The 23,327-nt window shown below is 36.2% G+C and overlaps 1 protein-coding gene across 2 annotated transcripts in view; it reads right to left on the minus strand.

The window, feature by feature from the left end:
• Positions 1 to 18,160: 18,160 nt before the first annotated feature.
• The window catches only part of Impact (impact RWD domain protein), a 29,021-nt gene continuing 23,854 nt past the window's right edge, over positions 18,161 to 23,327 (minus strand). For both annotated transcript variants that reach the window (XM_071602842.1, XM_027935650.3), the window contains 3 exons: positions 23,110 to 23,200; positions 21,667 to 21,801; positions 18,161 to 20,693 (listed from right to left, as the gene is read on the minus strand). In XM_071602842.1, coding sequence (XP_071458943.1) covers positions 20,625 to 20,693; positions 21,667 to 21,801; positions 23,110 to 23,200 — 295 coding nt within the window. In that variant the 3' untranslated portion in view covers positions 18,161 to 20,624. The remainder of the gene's footprint in view (positions 20,694 to 21,666; positions 21,802 to 23,109; positions 23,201 to 23,327) is intronic.

Below are 23,327 nucleotides of genomic sequence, written 5' to 3' on the forward strand. Positions count from 1 at the left end.
AAGAAGAAAATCTTAAGAACAGCTGAGGGGAGAGAAGGCACAAAACATGCCAAATAAGAAAGACACGAATGACAACAGATGGTTTCCCGGAAGCGATGCATTCAAGAGTACGGTGGTTGCAACCTCTCTCAAGTGCTGAAAGGGAAGGAAGTGTCAACCTAGAATTCTCTGCTTACTACAAATAGCTATCAAAATAAAGGCTTTTTCAGACATGAAAGCTGAAAGAATTCATCACGAGCAAACTTGCACTGTGAGGAATGTTAAAATACTTCAGGAAAAAAGAAAATGATACCAAGTCTGAACATGAATATATACAAAGGAATGAAGAGCAACAAAAGTAGGAGTCTTCCTGCTTGTCTCTCCTGATAGCATGTGAGTTGTGGTGGGGGGGGGGAGGGGATATATTTTGCTTCATTTGGTTACTTTTTATTTGTCTGACACATACAGGAAAGTGCACAAATCGTAAGTGTATAATTGTTGAACTTGAACAAATTGAATATACCCATATAACCATCCTCTATACTGACAAGCACCTAAAAATCTCCCCTTTTCTAGTTATTCAACCCTCGTGAGCAAGCACTATCCTGACATCCATAAACATAAGTTAATTTTGCCCATTTTTGTTTTTTTATAAATGGAGTTATGCATTCAGAAATTGTGTGAAAACACCTTTTCATATATGGTCATCTATATGGTCTGTGTTTTGTTGATTTAATTATAAAGAAATTGTTATATTATGCTCCACTATAATTTAATTTCATTTTCAATGCTTTTAAATTTATTAAAGTAAAAGAGATTGATTACATTTGCCCTTTCTTTATATTCCTCACTGGAAGGGCAAAAACTATTCTTTCCCACTTGCTCACCACAACCTGAGCCTGGGACTCCTTTATTTGATAATTTCAGCTAATATCTACCATCCATTAGATATCACTTAAAAACCAGAATCCAATCTCAGTAATAAACATACAAACATCTCTGAATTCAGAACCTACATCTATTTTAGCTTAAAATTTACAGCAGAAAGATACAATTTCTCAAAGACAAAGATTCTGGTGAAGCAAGGGGCAAGCAGAGATTCTCACCACCAAATTCCATTCCTCTCCATGGAGACCTGGGAGGAGAAACTCAGAGTACTTCTTGGGACTTCCTACCTGTAACCCTTAAGTCAAGACACTCAGTTCACTGCTAATGCAGACCACACTAAGTTAGACAACATCAATGGGCTAACACTCTCTCTCCCCCTCTCCCTTTCCCTCTCCCTCTCCCCCCCCCCCGCCCCCGTCTCTCTCTCCATAAATATATGGTACTGGGAATCTAACTCAGGGGTGCTCTACCACTGAGCTACCATCTCCAGCCCTTTTTATCTTTTATTTTGAGATAAGATCTCATAAGTTGCTTAGGGTCTCACTAAGATGGTGAGGCTGACAATCCTTTAGTGTCAGACTCCCTGAGTTGCTGGAATTATGAATATACACCACACACTAGATAGATTTATTATTTACCTTCAAAGAAGAGAATTAATAGGAGATTGGAATAGATTAGTAAAATGCCTGCTTAAGAAGGGCATGACAGGGGCTGGAGTTGTAGCTCAGTGGTAGAGTGCTCCCCTTGAATGGGGAAGGCACTCTTCAATCCTCAGCACCACATAAAAATAAAGGTGTTGTGTCCATCTACAACTAAAAAAATATATATATATATATTTTTTTTTAAAAAGGGCATGACAAAGAATCAAAGGGCTGGTCTATAAGCCTCCAGTGTTATGTTTCACAACTTAAGATGAAGGGGACTAAAAGTAGTTTCCATGAGATAAATTATTATACTTTTCAGTAGAGTTAGGGGAAAAGAGGTCAGAGGCAATATAGGTATTAAAACACAAGTCTCTCCTGCTTCAATACAATTCTCTTTGTCAGTGGTGGATATGTTAACTCCTGAAACCAGGGTTGCCATTAAAGATCCCAAAGTCTAGTAGTATTCCAAAGCAAGGTAATATGAATATTAACTTGAACCTAAATGCAAAAATTCCAAAGGGATTGATGGATTGGATTATTTATTCCCTGCACCTCATCAAGTTGAAACTGACTGTAAATGTTTTTTGTCTCGTAGTAAGGATAGTCCCATTTCTATTTATCCAATCCAAGCCACTCCATATTTATCCAGTCTCTGATCCCCCTGATTGGGAATGGGGAAACCCCAGAAAAATCTTATCTTGCTACCAGCAAATGTAGGCTATCCCTGTGACTTAGCCAGAGAGACCTACCTCACAGGAAAAGATGTAGATTTAAGTTAATAATAAATGGCTAATGATTAATGAAAGTGAAAATTGTTGCTGAGGATAGTTCATAAATAGCTGTTACAAAAGGTAAGAGCTTATATAATTGTGGTGCCTTAAGAGACTCTCATAGCAAAATAATGATATTCTCTTAAATTTAACTTTAGATGTCTCTTGGAAAAAAGGACATTGTTTTCCAAAATCTCCACTTCTGAACAACTAAGAAATAAGCAGGATAATAGCCAACCTAATGAATATACACATTCTTCAAAGAGTGGTCTAGGTCCTCAAAACTTATGAACAGATGGAAGCTCGGACCGTAACTCTAGTAACAATACTAATGTGACTCTGTCTTTTGGGTTCCATTTCACAGGACAGGGTTATTATTAAGGACCTAAGTTGGGAAGCAAACTATGGAAATACATATCCAGTTCAATCTGGAGAATACTTATTAATACTAATCTGAATATTAAAAGACCATTAATTGTAGTGTTGAAGAATTAAGGAAAATACTAGGATAGTCTAGAAAGTCCCATCTGTCAAAAATCTTGTGTAAAAATAGCTCTTTGTCTTGTTATTGTGGGTGGAAAGCCATAAGAAGGTGGAGGAACTGAAAGAGTAGGCATGGAACCCACGTTCTGACCTATACCACTTCTCTCAGTATTTATCCTAAAGAATTAAAGTCAGCAGCATACTGTAGCGATACATGTATACTCGTGTTTATAGCAGCACAATTCACAATAGTCAAATTATGGAACCAGTCTAGGTGTCCACAAACAAATGAATTGATTTTTAAAAAATGTGTATACATACACCATGAAGTTTTATTCAGTCATAAAGAAAAGTGAAACTTGAGAACCTCATGTTAAAGTGAAATAAGCCAAATTCTGAAAGTCAAGAGTCATGAGTTTTCTCTCATATGTGAAAGCTAGAGAAGGAGAAAAGAAAGAAAGGTGGAATGGGGAAAATCTCATAAAAATTGAAAGGAGATCAGTAGAGGAGAGGAACCAGAGCAGGGGAGAAGGGGAGGGAAAAGGAAAATGCTGGGGAATGATATTGGCCAAATTATATTGTATGCATAAAAGAATATGTAACAATGAATTCTAGCAATTAAAAAGTGGAGGGGGAAAGAGGGGAGGAGCATTTGGGACACTTGGACCACCAAAAAAGGGAAACAACTAAATCTTACTTTGTAGGCTTACATTCCTGAGAATGAAAAGCCAGAGAGTCTGTGTGGATGACTGCGAGAAACATTATAGCATCACCAAAGCAAAACCCACTTAGTAGTGACTAGTTCTCACATGACCTTAGCCTGAGGAGGCCAACACTGTTGGATCCAAGTTTAATTCTTAATCATAAGAAAGAAATTAGTACTCAATATCAACAACACTTCTCATGGATCAAACTTGCATTGGCCTTATCAAAATGAAGATTCCTGTGAGAATTTGGAACGGGGCTGGGAATTCACTATAGATGGGAAAAGGATATTTTGAAAGAAAACAAATAAAAGATTTCCAGTGCAAAAGGGAAACCTCCAAGACATCCTCCTCCAGAAAGAAAGACCAGGGTGGCAATAGAAATGGCAACCTAGCACTGGCAAAATGGGCTTTGCAATCAGAGCAGACACTAAGACAATATGCCCAAACCCAGTGTGGGAATGAGCTTGCATGTCAACACAGCTGGGTTATTAGATATCTTAATTTAAATGGAGTCGGAACCATCCCAGGCCCAATGGCCAAGGATTCTCATTGCAGAAACATAGGGTGTGCACTTATGGGAGGCTAATGGGTTGCCCAATCTATGGAAATTTGTAATTGGAGAATACAACCTATTGAAATTCTCTTTAACTATTTTAGTGCCACAACTAAGTGCTAACCATTCTTTTCCCATAGTGCAATTTGTGGATATTGGACACATTTCAAACAGGACTAGAGGACTTAAAATAGGGAACAGATGGACCTTGTTTTGGGACATTCCTCACAGGGAAATACTATCCGTCAAACCATGTAACCCAAGAAAAGGAATGTGGTTATGTTTACAAAAGGTTTGGAGTGCTAAAATAATAGAGACGTGGATTTTAACATTTACATCCACTAGAAAAGGTAGCTTTTGTTGGGAGGGAGAAAATAATCCTATGCAATTATGTCTAATTTATATTAAACCATGTATTAGAGTACTACAGGATCCTAGTATATGGTGAATATTGAAACCATAAGTAAACTTAATACTCTAGAAGCTAATAAAACTTATTATGAGGTTGTTGATAAATTGACTTGAGGAAGATTTAGACTTGATGAATCATAATTAGTATTCTTGAAATCATTCAATAGATGAATTACTTTAGAGTACCCATAGCTTAAATCAGGCAGGCAAAAGGGGTATAAAGTTATTGCAAAATATGAGACAGTTTGTATTTTGTGCTAGTATTATTGGATTGATCAATTCTCTGTTTAAATTCATACCAACCTTTATCAGTTATTACAGATGTTTGAATTAGGTGCTTTTTGATTGTCTAAGTGATTATACAATGCCATACAGCAGGTAATTGCTGTCAAATGAAGAGGTGTCAGTTAGCCTTGATCCTGGTTGAGGGGGTGGTATGAACTATATTGTTACAATTAATGTCAGAAGACCTGGAATTGCCCTGAGTCATCTTGCTTACATATCTGCAAGGACTGACATGATCAAGCCATAAGACATACTGATTAAGAGTATCTTTCTTAACTATGAGTCTGAGGAATTGGGGGACAGTTTGTTCCAGCTTTCAGCATTGTTTCTTGTTACCAGAGATTGATGATTTGCACTTGGTCACCGTGAGACCAAAGGGGCTTTGCTGGTAGAGCCGATTACTTAGCAATAGTATGCCTCTGGGACCAGCAAGGTTTCAGAAGTCCCAGCTGAAACTCCATTTGGGGCTCCCTGGAATCAAGGTGTTCCATGCACATGTCAGTGGTTCCTGGTCCTAGAGAGGCAGCACGTATGTGGCTTTTCAAGGAGAGGACATCTGGAACTCAGGCCTGGCTTCTCCAGCCCTGTGGTAAAGAACCTTTGACTGTGAGGCATTTCCTTCTTTTAATGCTGGTGTAATATAGGATCCTTGCAACAAACCACTGAGTAGTAAACACTGTCATTTTGGTTCCTGTGAGTCTTCTTTAGCAATCAAACATTAATTATCACCATTAGTACAGTTCACAATCCAGACACTTTAGGACAAGAGCTATAATGGTTGTAGGTTTTCATCCACAAATTTCCTTTGCTCCCCAACACCTTTCTCCCCACTACCTCTCCTCTCTCTTCTAGGACAAGAGTTTACATCCCTCCCCCAACAGAAAGCAGACAGCCTTAGAGCAAAAATTGCAAAATATGACAAAATGCCAAGACTTGGTCTTTTCATTAGAGGAGTGGAAAAAAAAATCCTTGGAAATGGAAGGGCAAGGCCTTTAAGTGAGAAAGGGAGAGGCTAAAGAAAAAAGACTTCAAGGAAAAATGCAGATGACAGAATGAAAATGAAGACTGAGTGTTCTCTTGGGCCATCTCTAAAAGCTTGTATAGCAAGGCACAGCTGGTACAGCTCAAGAAAGTAGAATCACAAAACCAGTGACATAACACTCAATCCCTCTCCACCCCACTGAATGAAGAGCTACTCAAACTTGCATCAAGAATTAATCTGTATTCAGAACCAACAAAGAAGAGAAAGTAGAGCAGGTTAAGGAGTACTCAAGAAGTCAATTACAAGTCAACAGGTCTCTTCATTTGTGCTATCCCAGAAGCAGGTCCTAAAACATGGATTTGAGTTCAAGTAATTTAACTAACATATGATTCAGGGAAATACTAAAAGTAGGGGAAAGAAAACCAGTAAAAGTGCAACAACATCAAGCAACTTTTTGCAGCCTGAGATGTTGTGGGTCAGGTCACACACCAAGTCCCAGTTTTGTCCAAATTGAAGAGTCTTTATTTAGCTGGTAGCTGGCGGGGGCGGGGGGAGGGGATCCCCCCACCCCCACCCATAACTGTCTCTGCAAGGAATAGTCCTGAGTAATTTAGGATATTTAAATGCAAAAAAAAAAATGCAAAAACCACATCCGGGTTGACATAGCTACAAGCAAGCAGGTACAGAAGCTGAATTGGGCAGTAAGCAAGACAATGCAATGGGTACACTGGTATTTCCCGTGGGACTTTCCAGGTTGGCATAGCAGCAAGCAAGCAGAAGAGAAGTGGATCAAAATGACCCTAGTTCAGAACTAGTTAGAGAATGGTTACTAACATCTAGACAATCAATCTCGGACAAGGCACACTGCCCAAGAAAAATGGAAACCAAAGAGAACAATTTTATATTGTATAAGAATTGCTATTTTGTGTTGCCAAGTATGCTATGCTAGGTAACTATTAATGGGCACAGAGGTGGGGCTTACCCATGGGAACAGCATTTCTTACATGATATAGAGTCTTAGGGTAAAATGGAGTCTGTTTGGTCATTGCCCATATAGCCTGGCCCATAACAGAGATGCAAATACATCTCAGTCTTAGGCCACCAGAGAAATTCCTAGGACAAGGAAATGTAGATACTAGTCATTGGGAGTCAGCAGTTGTGATCACCAAGGACTAAGGAGAGAATGAGTCAGGAACCTGCAAGATCAATTCCAGTAGGCAAGGGCTTTTACCCAGAGAAGAGTAATGACAACCGTCTTCCCAAAGTTTACCTTTCTTAGACTCAATTTTTGCTAGGGACTCAATTTTCAGACCAAGAGAAAGGGTCTACTTCATGGTTAACATTTGGGGGCTCTGTGTGGGATTTTTTAATTTGGGTGCTATATCTAGCTGTGTCTTACTTGATATTCATGTCCTGAAACTGAGCCATCTACAAGGGTACATGCCACCCAGTGCACCACTCAGAGCTACGATGGACACAATAGCTGAAGGACACCAATTAGCTGAAGGACACCAATAGGCAAAATTGGCAAAAACACTTTTCACATGCAAAACACTCCAAGAGCTTAAAAGTCATCTCCCAGGTACACATCAAGGGCTAAACCTTTATGTGAAATATCCAGGGTTTGGATAACCTAGGTCTTCAGAGTCAATCTTTTACTTGACTCCACTTATTTTTGTAATTCTTCAAAACTGGATGAATGATGGAGAGATAAAGAAGTAGCTGCAGGAACACAACAACCAAGAAGAAGGATGAAGAGCTTTAGCAGCTATTTCTACAGAAGAAAAGAAGAATTAAGGAACTCAAAATCATACAGAAAAAGTAAGGCAGCTTAAAGAAGGAAAAAGGAGAAAAAAGACCAAAAAAGAATGAAAGAAGAAACATGTTATAAAGAAATGACAGAATTGTCTCAGGAAGAAAACAGCCTGGTCCTTCTGCTTCCTCTTCTTCTCTAAATGTAAACCTGCTAGAAAGTCTCTGTGTGGTGATGATTGTAATCCCTGACTATGAAAGGAGATGAAACATACTGGAGACCAGCTTGCAGAACCCATCATCTGAAGGGGAAGGTTGACTCTAGGGCTGGGGATGTGGCTCTGATAGTTTTTAAGCACCTGGGTTCAATCCCTGGTATGCATAACCACCCTCTCCCCAAATAAAAGACTCTGGATGTGTCCTTCTGAACGTTCTAGCAAGATGAATCTTTAACTCAATGTATAATTGCCTGGCATGTGCTTTTCACAGTCACTGGTCAAAGTGAAATGAGGTTTATCTATGTTCTTAACTATATAAGCACATTTAAGGGATTAAATGAAAGGACCTGAACAATGCCAACAGTCATTGAAACACTAAAATAAAGTTATGTTAATTCATTATTTAATACGAAATTGCTAATTGAATATAAAAGCCTTTAATTGCTCTACAGTCTTAATTAAAAGGGCTTAAGCATGAACTTTTACACATTAAAATCCATGATTATGGAACAGTTTCTGCAAATGGGTTGTGTCAAATGGTGAATCCACCTATGAAGATTACTTATAATAGACAGTACCTGGAGTTTTATATGTGTGTGTGTGTGTGTGTGTGTGTTTTAATTCACAGATTTTTTGGGGGGGGGCGGGGGTACTGGGGATTGAACTAAGGGACTCTTGACCACTAAACCACATCCCCAGCTCTATTTTGTATTTCATTTAGAGACAAGGTCTCACTGAATTGCTTAGTGCCTCACTTTTGCTGAAGCTGGCTTTGAACTCAAGATCCTCCTGCCTCAGCTTCCCAAGCCACTGGGATTACAGGCGTGAGACACTGCACCTGGCTAATTTATAGAATTTGAATTTTTAGAGTACCATAACTATTTTATAAGAATAGTTAGATATACATCAGGTGTGTTTGGGGTGGCTAACATAAGTTTGAAAAAGATTTGACATTTAGGAGTAAAGTTCAATAATTTAAAATAAATTCAAATAGAATAAAACTCTGAACTTTGCACCTAACCAACTCTTATTTTCACATAAGGTAAGACAATGAGATTTGGTCCAACATGTTTCATCAGTATTCTTTTTCCTGAGTTATCCACCTGGCAACCCACTTCATTAAAGGCAATTCACCATATTCTAAGGCCACAATTTAAGATCCCCAGGGTTGTTAGGTTGCTTTCTCTTTCCTTATTACCAAACACAGTCCATAGAACAAATACTTGATAATTTCTGAGCTGAACCACTCAGCGGACCCACTTGTGCCCCTTTACAATCTTATCTTCAGGGGTTGCTGTCATTTTGTTTACTTACTTACCTTATCATACTATAAAGCTACCACTGTGTTTAGCAACCCTTCTTTCTGTCCCCGTCTCACCAAATGCTCTGTAGAGTATCTACTTTTAAAGTCTCGAATTAAGAAATACATAAAATGGCAACTACATCTTTGTTAGTGGGAAGATCATGGAAGTTGACTAAGCATAAACATTGCCTATTTTTGAAAGACAATTTGAAATTGTGGAAGAATGTAAAGACATCCTTGTGCCTCTTGTTACTGAGCTAATAATGAATGATGCAAAGAAGAGTATAGATTGAGGTCTTCTTTAAAAGATCATTAGCAATAACTTGCATGCTATGAGTGGAAAATTGTAAAATCAACTCAACTTTAAGTCATACTTATCTATTTATTTTTTGAGGATGCAATTTTAAGAACTACAAGTACCACCTTGCACACAAGGCCTCCACTGTATAAATACAGCTTATACATATCCACCAAAATTTTGAAATAAATTGTTGAAACCTATAGTGACCAAGTTATTGGGAGCTGTCTGTTGTCACACACACACTTTGTGTATTAGTGTTCATTCATCAATAACCTCACATATCAAAACAATAATCTTTCCAGTATATTAGTTGACTTATTTGGTTTTCAGACTATATTTTACAGAATGGATTATGATTATTAATGTCTGAGTAGCCATTTTAATTTACTTTAAAAATTTTTTTGTAGTTGTACATAGATAGAATGCCTTTATTTTATTTTTATGCAGTGCTAAGGATTGAACCCAGTGCCTCACATGCGCTAGGCAAGTGTTCTGCCACTGAGCTATAGCCCCAGCCCTACTTTTATTTACCTTTAGTGAAACAAATGATAAAGGAATTACATATCATGTTATTATTCTACAGTGGACCCAAAATATCCTGGTTAATTTTGTAAATGCAACTGCAATTATAAGTGCACATACTTGTCTTTTGTTTTCCAAATACTGAAATAAAACTAGAGTAACACGCAACATGATTTTAAAAAATAAATTCTTCATTGGGATGAGAATTTAATTATTTTTCTTTCTTACATATGAAACTGTAAAACTAGACACTTATTTAAGCTGAAACTGTATCATCTCAACAAGGAAACATTTCAGAAATTCACATTGCAAATATCTATATAATTTATTGATGCTTTTCAGTATGTTTTCATAATAGATTTATAGTTTTATTGAAAATATATTCCATAGAAAATGCTCTACAAATAATTATTTTGGCACATATGACGTATCTTTTTTATAAACCATCCTCCAAGTGATGACAATCATATATATCTTTGTTTTTAACTTTATTTTTTAGTTGTGGGTGGACACAATACCTTTATTTTATTTTTATGTTGTGCTGAGGATCAAACCCCAGACTCTGCTTTTAACTTTTTATGGAGATAAAATTTATAACAATAGGTTACCCTTTTGAAGTGTATAATTCAGTATGTTTTAGTACACTACTGTATGTTTACAAAGTAGTACAACTGAATTTCATCACCCCAGAAAGAAACCCCATGCTCTGAGTCATTCTCCATTCCCTCACCCCCAGTCGTCTCCTCCCAGGCACTGGTAACTACCATCTACTTTCTGATTTCAGAGGTTTGTCTATTCAGGACATGCTACATATAGAATCATATAATAAGTGGTCTTTGTGACTTCTTTCACATAGCTTGCTTTCAAGGTTCATCCTGCTGTAGCATGAATTAATAATTAATCCATTTCTTCTTATTGCTGAACCAGATTCCATTGCATGGATACACCACAGTTTATCTATTCATCCACGATTGGACATTAGGGTTGTTTCCAATTTTGGTTATTATGAACAATGTTACCATAACATTCACATACAACTTCTTTGTGTGGGCATGTGTTTTGCCAGGCACAGGTACACATACCCATATTCCCAGTTATTTGGGTTTCTGAGTAAGGATTGCAAGTTTGAAGCCAGTCTCAGCAACTGAGACCTTGTCTCAAAATGAAAAATCAAAAGGGCTGGGGATGCAGCTCAAGTAGTAAACTGCCCCTGGGTTCAACCTTGTTTCCCCACCCCCAGCAAAAAAAAAAAAAAAAAAAATGTTTTCAATGTTCCTAAGTATATAATCTAAAGTGGAATTGTTGGACAAATGATAACTCCATGTTTGACTTTTTAAGGAACCTCAAACTTTTCCAAAGCAGTGACACCATTTAACATCACTGGCAATGTACAAAGCTTCCAATTTCTCTGCATTCTTACCAACCCTATTCTCTGTTTTTATATATTATTCCCATTCTAGTGGATGTAAAGTGGTATCTCTCTGCAGTTCTGATTTGCATTTCTCTAATGACTAATGGTGTAGAACATCTTTTCATGTGCTTTTTGGCCATGAAATCGAAGTATCAAAGAAATCTCCAGAAAATAAAACAAGGATGTTCAACAGGTAGATCTATGAAAAACTATGCCAATAACTCATCTATCATCCAATTTATTATCAGATTATAATTTTGCCTCCTAAACTTTTCACATTTGTCTACATATTTTCAACTGCATTGCCATTATCATAGTTCCAACCATCACCATCTCCATATTACTGCCATAACCTCTGAAATACTTCTCATCATCTACTTGTTACCTTTCAATCCATTCCCTACCTAGTAACCAGAGTTATCTTTCTAGAATACAGATCTGATGTTTTGCATCACTCTTCTTAAAATCCTCCAGTTCCTTCACGTTGCTCTTTATCAGGGACTTTCAAGATCCTCCATGACTGGCCTCTTGACTAACTTTTCCATTTCATTTCCATGTAGAAGTCCCAGCACTCCAGCCAATTGACTCTAAGCAAAGGCTCTAAATACATTTAAAATGAAGGAAGAAAGAAAGAAAAAAAAATGAAACAGTGAGGTAGCCTTCTACCAGTACTATCCTCTAGACCCTGTATTTCAAGTAGGACTTTTTTCTCCCACTCATCTGCCCCAGGCCTTTGAACAACTGTCATCAGCTACTTCCCACCAGATCTCTTTCTGCTTGCCACGTTACCAGCCAATTGGAAAAAAGCTACTGCTATCCTAGAATATTCAGGATCTAATTACCTTGTTTAAACTTGTGGTAAAATACTCATAAGATTTGCCATCTTCACCATTTTTAAGTGTACAGTTCAGTTTAGTGGTGTTAGTACTTTCACACTATTGTACTCTTTTCCTCCAGAACTCTTTTCATCTTGTAAAATTGAAACCTTATAGTTGACTCTCCATTCTTCCCTCCACCCAACCTCTGGAAACCACCATTCTCCTTTCTGTCTCTATAAATCTGACTACTCTAGGTTCCTTTTATTAGTAGAACCATGGAGTATTTGTCTTTTTGTATCTGATTTATTTTACTTAGCATAATGTGCTCCAGGTATATCCTTGCTATAGCAGATGTCAGAATTTCCATCCATTTTATGGCTGAATTACCCACTGTGTTTATTTACCACATTTTGCTTTTTTTCTATTATTTATCTTTCATCTTTGTGTGTGGGTATTAGTGATCAAACATAAGGTCCTGCACATGCCAGGCAAGTATTCTACCACTTAGCTACATACCCCGTTCTTCTTGACACAGGGTCTTGCTAAGTTGCCTAGGTTGGTCTCACATTTGTGATCCTCATGCTTCAGCCTCCCAAATAGCTGGAATTACAGGCATGCACCACCACACCCAGCTTGCTTATTAGTTATCTTTTGATATTCACAAGTTGCTTCTACTTTGGGCTATTGTGAATAACACTGCTATGAACATAGGTGTGGAATATCTCTTTTGGCTATTGTGAATAATACTGCTATGAACATAGGTGTAGAATACCTCTTTGGGACTGTTTCTTCAGTTCTTTGGGGTATATATCTAGAAGTGAAATCACACAGTAATTCTATTTTTAATTTTTTGAGGAATCACCATAGTTCCATAATGGCTGCACCATTGTACATTCCCAACAGTGTGCAAGGGGCATGTTACACATCCTTGCCAACACTAATTATTGATAGTAGTCATCCTATTGGTATGAGGTGATAATGTGATTTTGATTAGCCATTTCTTTAATGAGTGATGATGAGCATCTGTTCATGTGTCTGTTGTCCATTTGTACATTTTCTTTGAATTTGTGTTCAAATCCTTTGCACATTTTTTAACTGGATTGCCTGATTTTTGTCATTGTCATTGTTGTTGAGCTATAGTTCTTTAGGTATTCTGGATATTAACTCCTTAACAGATACATGATGTGCAAATATTTTCTCATTCCATAAGTTGCCTATTCAGTCTGTTATGTTTTTTGATATACAGGTTTTAATTTAGATGCAGTCCAATTTCTGTATTTTTACTTTTGTTGCCTGTGGTTTTGGTGTCATATTCAATGGGTCCTATTACTTTCTAAAGTGTTTTTAATGCAACAATCTAAGAGAGATAGAACAAAAAATAGATAATTCTGGGTTTAAACAGAGTTTCCCAAAGAGTCAACATTGATGCCTAATTTATCCATACTATGCTCATTTTCCCTGGAACTACATATATTCTGTTTTCTTCTCCATGATACAACTTAAACATCTAGTTCAGTCTGTTCCTTTTTGTTTGTTTAAACCCAGGCCATTAAGCTAAACCGCTAGCCCTATTTCAAAGCTATAGACATTTTGCTTCTATACATTCTTAGAGTCTTGATTCTATCAAATCATACAGTGCTACAAATGATAACTTCTTTGAAAAAGTCTCTTTAGTCTTAAGTCTAAATTACCTTTTGGCTTTAAACTGTGCTATTATATAATTCAATAGATGTGTCTCTGTTGAAAAGAAAAAAGACTCTTCTGAATTTACTCATTCATGCCCTCCCACATGTCCCAGTAATAGAGAATCACACTTGTACAGTCAGCTTTCTTCCTTCTTGCCTTCCACCACTGGTTTCCTGATTCAGTTTCTGTTGGCTCCAAACAGTCTTCTGCTTTGACTTGAAATTCTTCCATAATGCTTATTGGGTCACTTCTTTTCTCTTTTCAGGGAAGTTTCTATAAGTTCCATCCTCAGGAAATCCTATTTTCTCTGAGGACTGGCTTCTCCTTTGCCCAATGCTTCTTTGTTCTGTTAGAACTTCAGCATTATATCAAGATTGACAGCATTTGGTAGACAGCTGTGCCAAAGGGCATCATGCAAATGAGGCAGAGCAACACCACTGCAGGAATCCAGGGATTGAAATAGGTGAAATGGCTTCCCACTAGGAAACCAGGTGAGATTTGAATGGACCATCATATGCCTAACTGAATGCCAATCGTAACTCCTCTTTCTCCCTCAGCATTCACATTAGCAAGTCCTCTCTATTTTATTACCCCAATATATCTAAATTTTTCTACTTCTTCCATCACCACTATCAATAGCTCAGTTCAGGGTTGGGGGTAAAGCTCAGTTGTAGAGTATGTGCTTAACAGGCTGAAGGCCCTGGGTTTGATCCCTAGCACAGGAAGGAAGGAAGGAAGGAAGGAAGGAAGGAAGGAAGGAAGGAAGGAAGGAAGGAAGGAAGGGAGGGAGGGAGGGAGGGAGGGAGGGGAAAAGTTCAATTCAGACCACTATCATCTACACTTGGCTTTTCTCTTGACACTCCTTTGTACCAATATCTTTTGACTACAGACCAATTTGATCTCCTTTCTTCTCCAATGATAAATGACATTTCACCCATTTTCTCATTTCATTCAACCCTTCCAAAAATCCTAGAATTATTAGCCCCATTTTACAGATGAGGAAAATTAGGTTCAAAGACATTGTCTAAGAACTTGTCTAAGATGACTCCATGTTCAAGAAATGGAAACACAATTTAAAGCTAAGACTTCAAACTCTACCTCTCCTTAATTACAAACACATATTTCTGATTCATTTCTTGTCCCTGTAGAGAATCCCAACTCAAAAATCTGGCTTAAAAGGGAAAGAAAGCCTCGTCCCTATACTCAGATGCAAAATCCTATGTTAACATTGTACTGTGTGACTTGTCAATACCCCCCCCCTTATTTTTTTGTGGTTCTGGGATCAAATCCAGGGCCTCACACATACTAGGCAAGTATTATACCACTGAGCTATAACTCTAGCCTGTCTCTCCCTTTTTCGTGGTTTATACAAGGGGTTAGCAAACTATAGTGTGCAGACCATAGTTTGGCTTATGATTCAAGAATGGTTTTTACATTTTTACACAGTTGGGGAAAAAAATCCAAAGAATAATATTTCATAAAATATGAAAATCACATAGAATTCATTATCCATAGTTTTATTAAAATATAACTATGAGGAGCTGGACACAGTGGTGCATGCCTCTAATCCCAGTGACTTGGAAGGGGCAGGAGGATCTCAAGTTCAAAACCAGCCTCAGCAATGGCGAGGTACTAAGCAACTCAGTGAGATCCTGTCTCTCAATAAAATACAAAATAGGACTGGGGATGTGGCTCAGTGGTTGAGTACCCCTGAGTTCAATCCCCAGCACCCACCCCCCAAAAAGAAATACAATTATGATATTCATTTACATATTGTGTATGGCTACTTTCAACCTACAACAAAATTGAGTAATTGTGACTATATGGCCCATAAAGCCAAAAACATTTAATATATGAGTGATTACAGAAAAAGCTTGCCAACCTCTGGTCTATATTCCAGAATTCCCCCTTGTTTCTCTGTAATTTAGTAGTCCTTTGATATCAAGCCATGGCTGGCTGAGATACATGTGCTATCTTACCTCTTAGCTTCTAGTCCTGACTTTGTTCTGTCTTGCTGTGAGCCACATCTACCAAGCATGACAATACGAAAGAGAAAGACAAGATAAAATTTGCAAGCAAGTGTGATCAATGATAGTCACTCAATTGCTTTATAAGCTTTTTAAATCTCAGTACAGAAAAACATGATAACTTTCCCAAACTTGCAAGACTAGAGAAAAGTAGATACAGGATTCAAATCCAACAGATTCTTAACTACTGTACACTATTATCTCCCTAGGAAGCTGAAGATCTTGGTAATCCCAATGCCAACCTAGAATTCTAGGTACTGTTAAAATCCTCAGAAATAGCCTATCTAAAAGTAAAAGACTTTATTGAATTCTTTTCACATGCTAATCACCACAGAAACCTTTTGTATGTGTATGTGGGTGTGTATGTATGTGTGTATGTGTGTATGTTACTGACTAGGGATTGAACCCAGGGCCTCACACATGCTAAACAAGCACTCTATCACTAAGCTACATCCCTAGACCTAAAAGGCATCTTATTTAATCCTAGTATCCTAGATAGGGGAGATGTATAACTCATATTTTTACAACTATAAAAGTGATGGCAAAAATGATTAAGTTCCTGGATTATACCAGTGGGGTGGTGATGGGTTTGGGGGCCCTCAGATATGCAAACGTATAATTAAATTCCCTACACCTGATCTGAAGTTGATAACAAGCCCTAACTTTCCATTCCTGGAAGAGAGGGAAAAAAATATTTCTAGGTAACTCAGTTCAGATATAAAATGTAGCAATCAAAGGTGTTTAACATTATTAATCATCTGGGAAATACAAATTAAAACCATAAACTGATGCCAGCACACACATCTTAAGAGCTTAATTAAAATAAGAAAGGCTTTACTAGATATAGACATATTGTGACTAGAACTTGCATTTACCACTGGTAAGAGTGTCCACTGGTATAAACACTTTGGAAAACTGCTTGCCAATATGAATGCTATGCTGGAGTTTATATGTACTAGCTTACAGAGAAATTGCTAAATTTTTAGGTATCATGTGAGCTAGCTGACTTCACTTTGGTTGCCTGAAAATATGCAGAATGGGAATATAACACTCAGAAACTAGTAATCAGCACCCACCCCAGAGCCAGTTGTCAAAATATACCAGCACGCCACTGGGCAGTATTTACCAAAGCTCTACCTACATATATCCTATGACCTTGCAAATCCACTCCTAGGCATATACCCTATAGAAATGTTTACATATATTCACCAAAACTCATATATATGAATATTCATAGTAGCACTAATTGAAACAGCTTTAATCCAGAACCCAAATATCTCTAAACAGAATAAATTAATTGAGTCTTGTTCATTCAATGGAACATAATGCAGTGATAAGAATGAAAGAACTACTGCTACCCACAAGTCCCCAGCTGAATCTCAAAACATACAAAACCAATCTCTGGTATCAGAAGTCAGGGAAGAAGTTATTATTGGTAAAAAGGGAAGGAGATAATGAATGGATGAGAAACAAGAGGATTGGGAGGTACTCAAATTGTCCTTGATTTCTAAGTATTTGTTATGTAACTGTGTTTACTTTGTGAAAATATCTCAATAAAACATTCAATTTCAAAAATCAATCACTTTCATAATTGTATATCCATATGCAAGCAAAAATAAACTTCATCCCCTACATAAAAACTAAAAGTGGATAGTAGATTTAAATGAAAAAAAAAAAAAAGCTGTATCACTTTAAAAAGAGAAAAGAAAATCTTCATTACCTGGGGTTATGCAGTCTTTAGACATGACACCTAAAGAATGATTATTAAAAAAAAAAAAAAGATTAATTAGATCTCATCAAAATTAACCTCACCTCACTCTGCAAAAGAAACTGCTAAGAGAATGACAAGCCATGAAATAAGAGAAAATATTTATAGATCATGTATCTAACAAAGGAAATTTACCTAGAATATATTTTCTGATCTTGAAAATGTAGTATAGTTTTGCAAAATGTTACTGTTAGAGAAAGATGAGTTACAGTTACACAGGACCCTGAAACTATTTTCACAACTTCTTATGGGTCTACAATTATTTTAAAACAAAGATTAATTTTTAAAAATGAATATGAAGAGTTTTGCCAACCAGACTGCCTATTTTCTCACATTACTGACTAGAATCCTTAGTATATTCTAATAGAATATTAATGGGGTATAATTGATAAAACTTTTCTAGAGAGAATTTGGGCTAAACCAATCAAGAGCTAACAGAATGTGTAAACATTTGAACAAGGAACTCCATTTCTAGTTTTTCATAAGGGCATAATCAGAAATGCATACAAAAATTTGCATACAATGATGCAGTTTTCCACATTTGTTTGTAATAGTGAAAAGGTGAGAAAACTTAAAAACTGGAAATAACTAGGGGACTAGTTTGTATATAATGACATACCAAGAAGATAGAATACAATGCAGCCATAAGAAGTTAAGCCATAGAAGAATATTTATTGACATGGGAAAATGTTAACAATATACTTCTATATGAAATATGTAGGATACAAAACAGTATATACAGTTTAATACCATTTTATGGAAAGAAAAATAGCCATATATACAAAATCATGCATAAGAAAAAATAATAAATGTACATACCAAATGTTTATAATGATTATCTCTATTGTGAAATTAGAAGTGATTATACAATTTTCTCATTAAATTTCACCTGCCCTGCAAACAGTATCCAGTTTATGCTTTTCTTTCTTGGTTGTGATTAGTTTGACATAATTCTCTTTAAACAGGCTGTTTCATGATCCATACCCTCAAGAACATACTTTTGGTACAGCTGTTGCTATCCCCATTTAAAAAGTATATGTGACTTGCTTTTATGTACTGGGATAAGGAGAATATTTTTAACTAACAGAACAGACTACAAAACATTATAGATCTATCCATAGCATAGATCTAGTTAAGAAAATTATTACCTGGATAATCAGAAATCCTCTATTTAATAGAAATTTCAAATAGAGATAAAAACATAATTTCATTAGGGTTTTCATTAATGATAGACTGTGAAATACTCTACCATTAATGAAGGGTATGATGAAGAATTTTGAATCTCTCCTCTTACCAGCTGACTTTAGGAAAAGAGATTTGGGGGTTTTTTATTCAGTAAAATACGGTTAGTAATTTTGTAAAAAGAATCAAAAATAAGATTTTTTTAAAGAGAAAATGAGATAATACATATAAGAGATGTTTTGTTTTCTGTAAAAACCCAAATAATGCTACATAAAATATCAAGAAAGAAATTAAAATCAACTCAGATTTGTTATTCTGCAGGAAATGTTTGCTATTTCTTCACCCTTCAGTTTTGACATACCAATATTGTAAAATTATTTTAATGTTAATAAACAGCCTCTAATTTCTTCAATAATTTTAACAATTAATACATAGGACGTACTTAACATTTCATGGAAACCAAGGTAAGTGCTCCAAATACATATAAGTTATCCTTTGAATCTTGATAACTCATAACATTAAATAATGCTGAAAAATAAGATTTTATATCTCCAAATTCATCCTAGTGTAAAGTTGTTTACTTGATTATTACTAGAAATCCCTAGTTGGCACTTTTAAAGGTGAAATATTAAAGAAAAAAAGAAAAAAATCTGTCCAGCCTCTGATGTTTTCCATGTTCTAGTACCATTTCAAAGTTGCCTCCTAATTTCTGTCCTCTCCCTTGGGAGGAGAATGCCAGACAAATCTGTGATCGACTGAGTAACTGTTAACAATTGTAATCATATCTGAAAGGGAAAAAGTTCACAACTTTTTATATCTCAAAGGTAAATTTACTGTCTAGAGGTAATTTTCATAAAATATTAATTTTTTTAAAAAGGACGACTTGCTAAGAATAGAAAAAAAAAAAAAGGATTCTGTTTTCCAACTTAAAGATTTGTTCCTCTTCTCTCTACAAAATCATGGAACTGGAAAAGCTTGCTGGAGCACTGATGGGAAATGTATATCAAATTTATAACATACTCATGGCCTTACTCCAGTGTCATTCTGACACTTCTATCCCATTATACAAATGTCCCATTAAACATAGTATAGCTTCTAGCATGGTTCTAATTTTTCAATGAGGATCACAAGAAAGGTACTTTTGGGTTGTTAAAAGAAACCAGAATATTACATCAACACATTTCAGGGATGAAAGGAGCCTACTGATACTCCATATTCATTGTTTAACATTACGAGAATTAAATGAAAAAAGGCTGCAACTAGAAAATCACTTCATGAAATTACACAATCACCAATTTGTGACAGAAATCGAGGCATAACACTTAGGCTAACAAATATGTTAGATGAATTATCACTTTGACACATAACTGCAGATGGATACTGCTGGATTTTCACTTAATCAATTACTCAATGATGAACACTATAAAATGAAAAGTGACATACTTATGAACTGAAATCACAAGAAGAAACTCTCCAAGATCAATCTTCAATGAGCTCCTATTCCAATAAGCCATAAAGAGCAGTAAAAGGCAATATTCATTTAACAGTGTGAGAATCCCTATGACAAGAAATCGGGTATTTACATTCCTCTGGAGACATTTCTTCCCCACCTAACAAAGGCACTTGTCATGTACTGAAATGGACAGTTAATTCTGGTACTGCCCTAGGCAACTGTTACCTTCCTAAAATTAGATGAAGTGATGATTAAGTTCAGATTAATTCTTCCAAATAAGCCTAAAACATACATGAATATAAAATAAGTTCTCTATTTTTGGCATATGATATAACCAAGAAGGAAAAGATAATGCTGGTGTCCACAATGAATTGACTGACTTGAGCAGTCGAGGATATTCTCTCTGTACATTATATTCCTTGATGACTATGGAATGTGTGTATAATTATAGGCAAATTAACCTTTCATTTAGTTTCAGGTTTTAATGTTCACTCCTCTTCTTGTCTTTTTTTACCTTTTTGTTCTTTCCCAAACCCTTAGAGGATTCCTCCTGAAAAAGACACAAATCATTGCAGCATCATTCACATGATGATGAAAGCTTACATGTAATCATAAATATAGTCTATATATAATGGTGAGGGTATAACTACTTTGATATTTTTTGTGTGTGTCTTACAGGGCAGTTTCACTTAGTTTATTATAGCATTTTCAAGGCCATCAAGGATAATCAAGATAAATAGTGTTTAGTAGATTTATATTTGAATAATTTCAACATTATTTAATCTATTTCCATTTTCCCAAGTAAAGCAATAAAGCTTAATAAAATAGATACGAACACACTTAAAACATGAAACAAAATAAACTCAAGAGTATAAAGAAGAAAGTATCTAAAGGCATGCCCGGGGCAAAGGAAGACACTAACAGAATTTTAGAATTTTATAGACGTTTAAAGAACACCTAGTCCCATGTGACATTTACCTACAATCTCTTTGGGCCTCAATTTTAGTGGAAAACTAGTTGGTTGTTAAAAAGTTTTCCTAATGTAAACTCCATGAACCTATAAAATCAGTACTCAAAGAGATGAAGTGATCTGTTCAAGGTCACATGACTATCCTGTTCTGACTAGGGTCTAAGGGTCCAGTTTCCTAGTCTAAAGGTTTTACTAATAATGTACCCTTCACACTCTGATTCATTCTTAATTTTCTTAAGAAACTAGATACTGGGGCTTGGAATGTAGTTCAGTGGTACAGTGCTTGCCCAGCATACGCAAGGCCCTGGGTATGATCCCTAGCACCACACACACCTGTAATCCCAGCAGGTCAGAAGGCAGAGCAGGAAGATCCCAAGCTCAAGGCCAGCCTCAGCAATTTAGCAAGGCCCTAAGCAATTTAGTGAGACCCAGTCTCAATATAAAAAGCAAACAAGGCTGGGGATGTAACTCAGTGGTAAAGTGCTCCTGGGTTCAACCCCCAATGATAACAACAATAAAAAGACAAACAAACTAGATATCAATAACAACTTACAGGTGAACTTGTATAGTTCTTCTCCACCAGTATGTTTCTGGCACAGTTGTTGATATGTTTAAAGCGATCTGGTCCTAGCAGAATCCCTCCATACCAGCGTGATACTACCACCATGACATTCCTCACATTCAAAATCTGTTATTTCCAGAAGCATAATTAGATACACAGATAAACATGCACAAATGTGTTTTTAAAAAGAAGGAAATAACCCACATATAAAATTGCACATAAAATTTCCCAGTGATCTTAATGGCAGAGTCATATGAGTATGCACTAAGATAACTAACAATTCAAGGGTAACACATTGGAATAGAAGGGGATTTGGAAAACCAAAACCATGTTCCAGTGTCCTTAAATTCCAAACTTTGGGGCAACATGGCAGAGTAAACAGGAGGGGAGACCATGCAGGCAGAGTTTTAATTCCTGATGACTTCAACCACAATAGCACATTTTAGGTAGTCTTTTTACCACTAGGCCAAAATGACAAAAAAATAAAATAAAATAGTCTGCTTCTGAACAAGCTCTGGGAGAAAATGGGCTGCACACGTAATCTAATGCCTACCAATAAAGTCTTCATCAGTTTGACATTTGTCAAATGCTGCCCTTAAAGTGAAGCCCACCAATGTACAGGCCCACATCAGAGTTCCTATTCAAGGGAAAGGCTTAGTTAAGAAACAAAGCTCCATATACTTTAGCAGAAGAAACCACAGTAACTACCTTAGGAAAAAAACAATCCATTCTTAAAATTAATGCACAATCAATGATCACCAGACAGATGAAGAAAATCCAGCAGCATGAAAGAGAAAGGACAAGATAAACAAACTAAAATGGATCAGGAAACATTTAAGGGTGAGGACATCTGGGGGAAAAAGCTCTAATTAATATATGTAGAGAAATTTAGAAGATAATGCATCCATAAAACCAGAACAGGATTCTATGAAAAAAGAAAAATAGTGAGCAAGAAAAACTTTTAAGAATTAAATACATGGTTGCTAAAAAAATTTTTTTTCTTAATTCAACAGAAACTTTGAAAGACAGTTAAGAAAATGTCTTGGAACATAAAGACTATGAGATGGACAAGTTAATTTTTTAAAAGAAACATTTTCCATTAATACAGAAGTTCTAATATTCAACTAATAGGAGATCCACAAAGATAAAACAGAAAAGAGAAGAGGAAACTGTCCTAGAGAGAGAGAAAGAGAGAGTGTATCCTTAAAGTTGAAGAAAATCTTCTACTGTCTATACCTTGAAAACAAAGCACTGGTTATAAACCATTTGCTTTCTCCCCTGTAACCAATCATTAAAATTTTCAGTTGATGTTTAAAAATTAACTATTAATTTATAACATTTAACTGATTTATTTATTCCTAAATGGAGCTCTTTTATTGAGAAATTTTATGGCTTGTACAGAATAGGTCTCACAAAGTTTAACTTAACACCTACCTCCATGAGATGGAGAAGACGCCCGCCAGCTGCTGTTTCCCCATCATCCTCACAGTCCTGCAAGAAGGTCTGTTTATCCTCACAATATATCCTAGAAATACATGTAACGAGGTTACACTCTGAAACTGAAAGTATTATAGTGGAAGTCACAAGATACTTGTTGTAATCAATTTGATTACTTCCAAAATTTTTGTTTTAAAAAATTGTTCTTGAAAATT

The sequence above is a fragment of the Marmota flaviventris genome, chromosome 16 (genome assembly GCF_047511675.1).
Source record: "Marmota flaviventris isolate mMarFla1 chromosome 16, mMarFla1.hap1, whole genome shotgun sequence".
Lineage (NCBI taxonomy): Eukaryota > Metazoa > Chordata > Mammalia > Rodentia > Sciuridae > Marmota > Marmota flaviventris.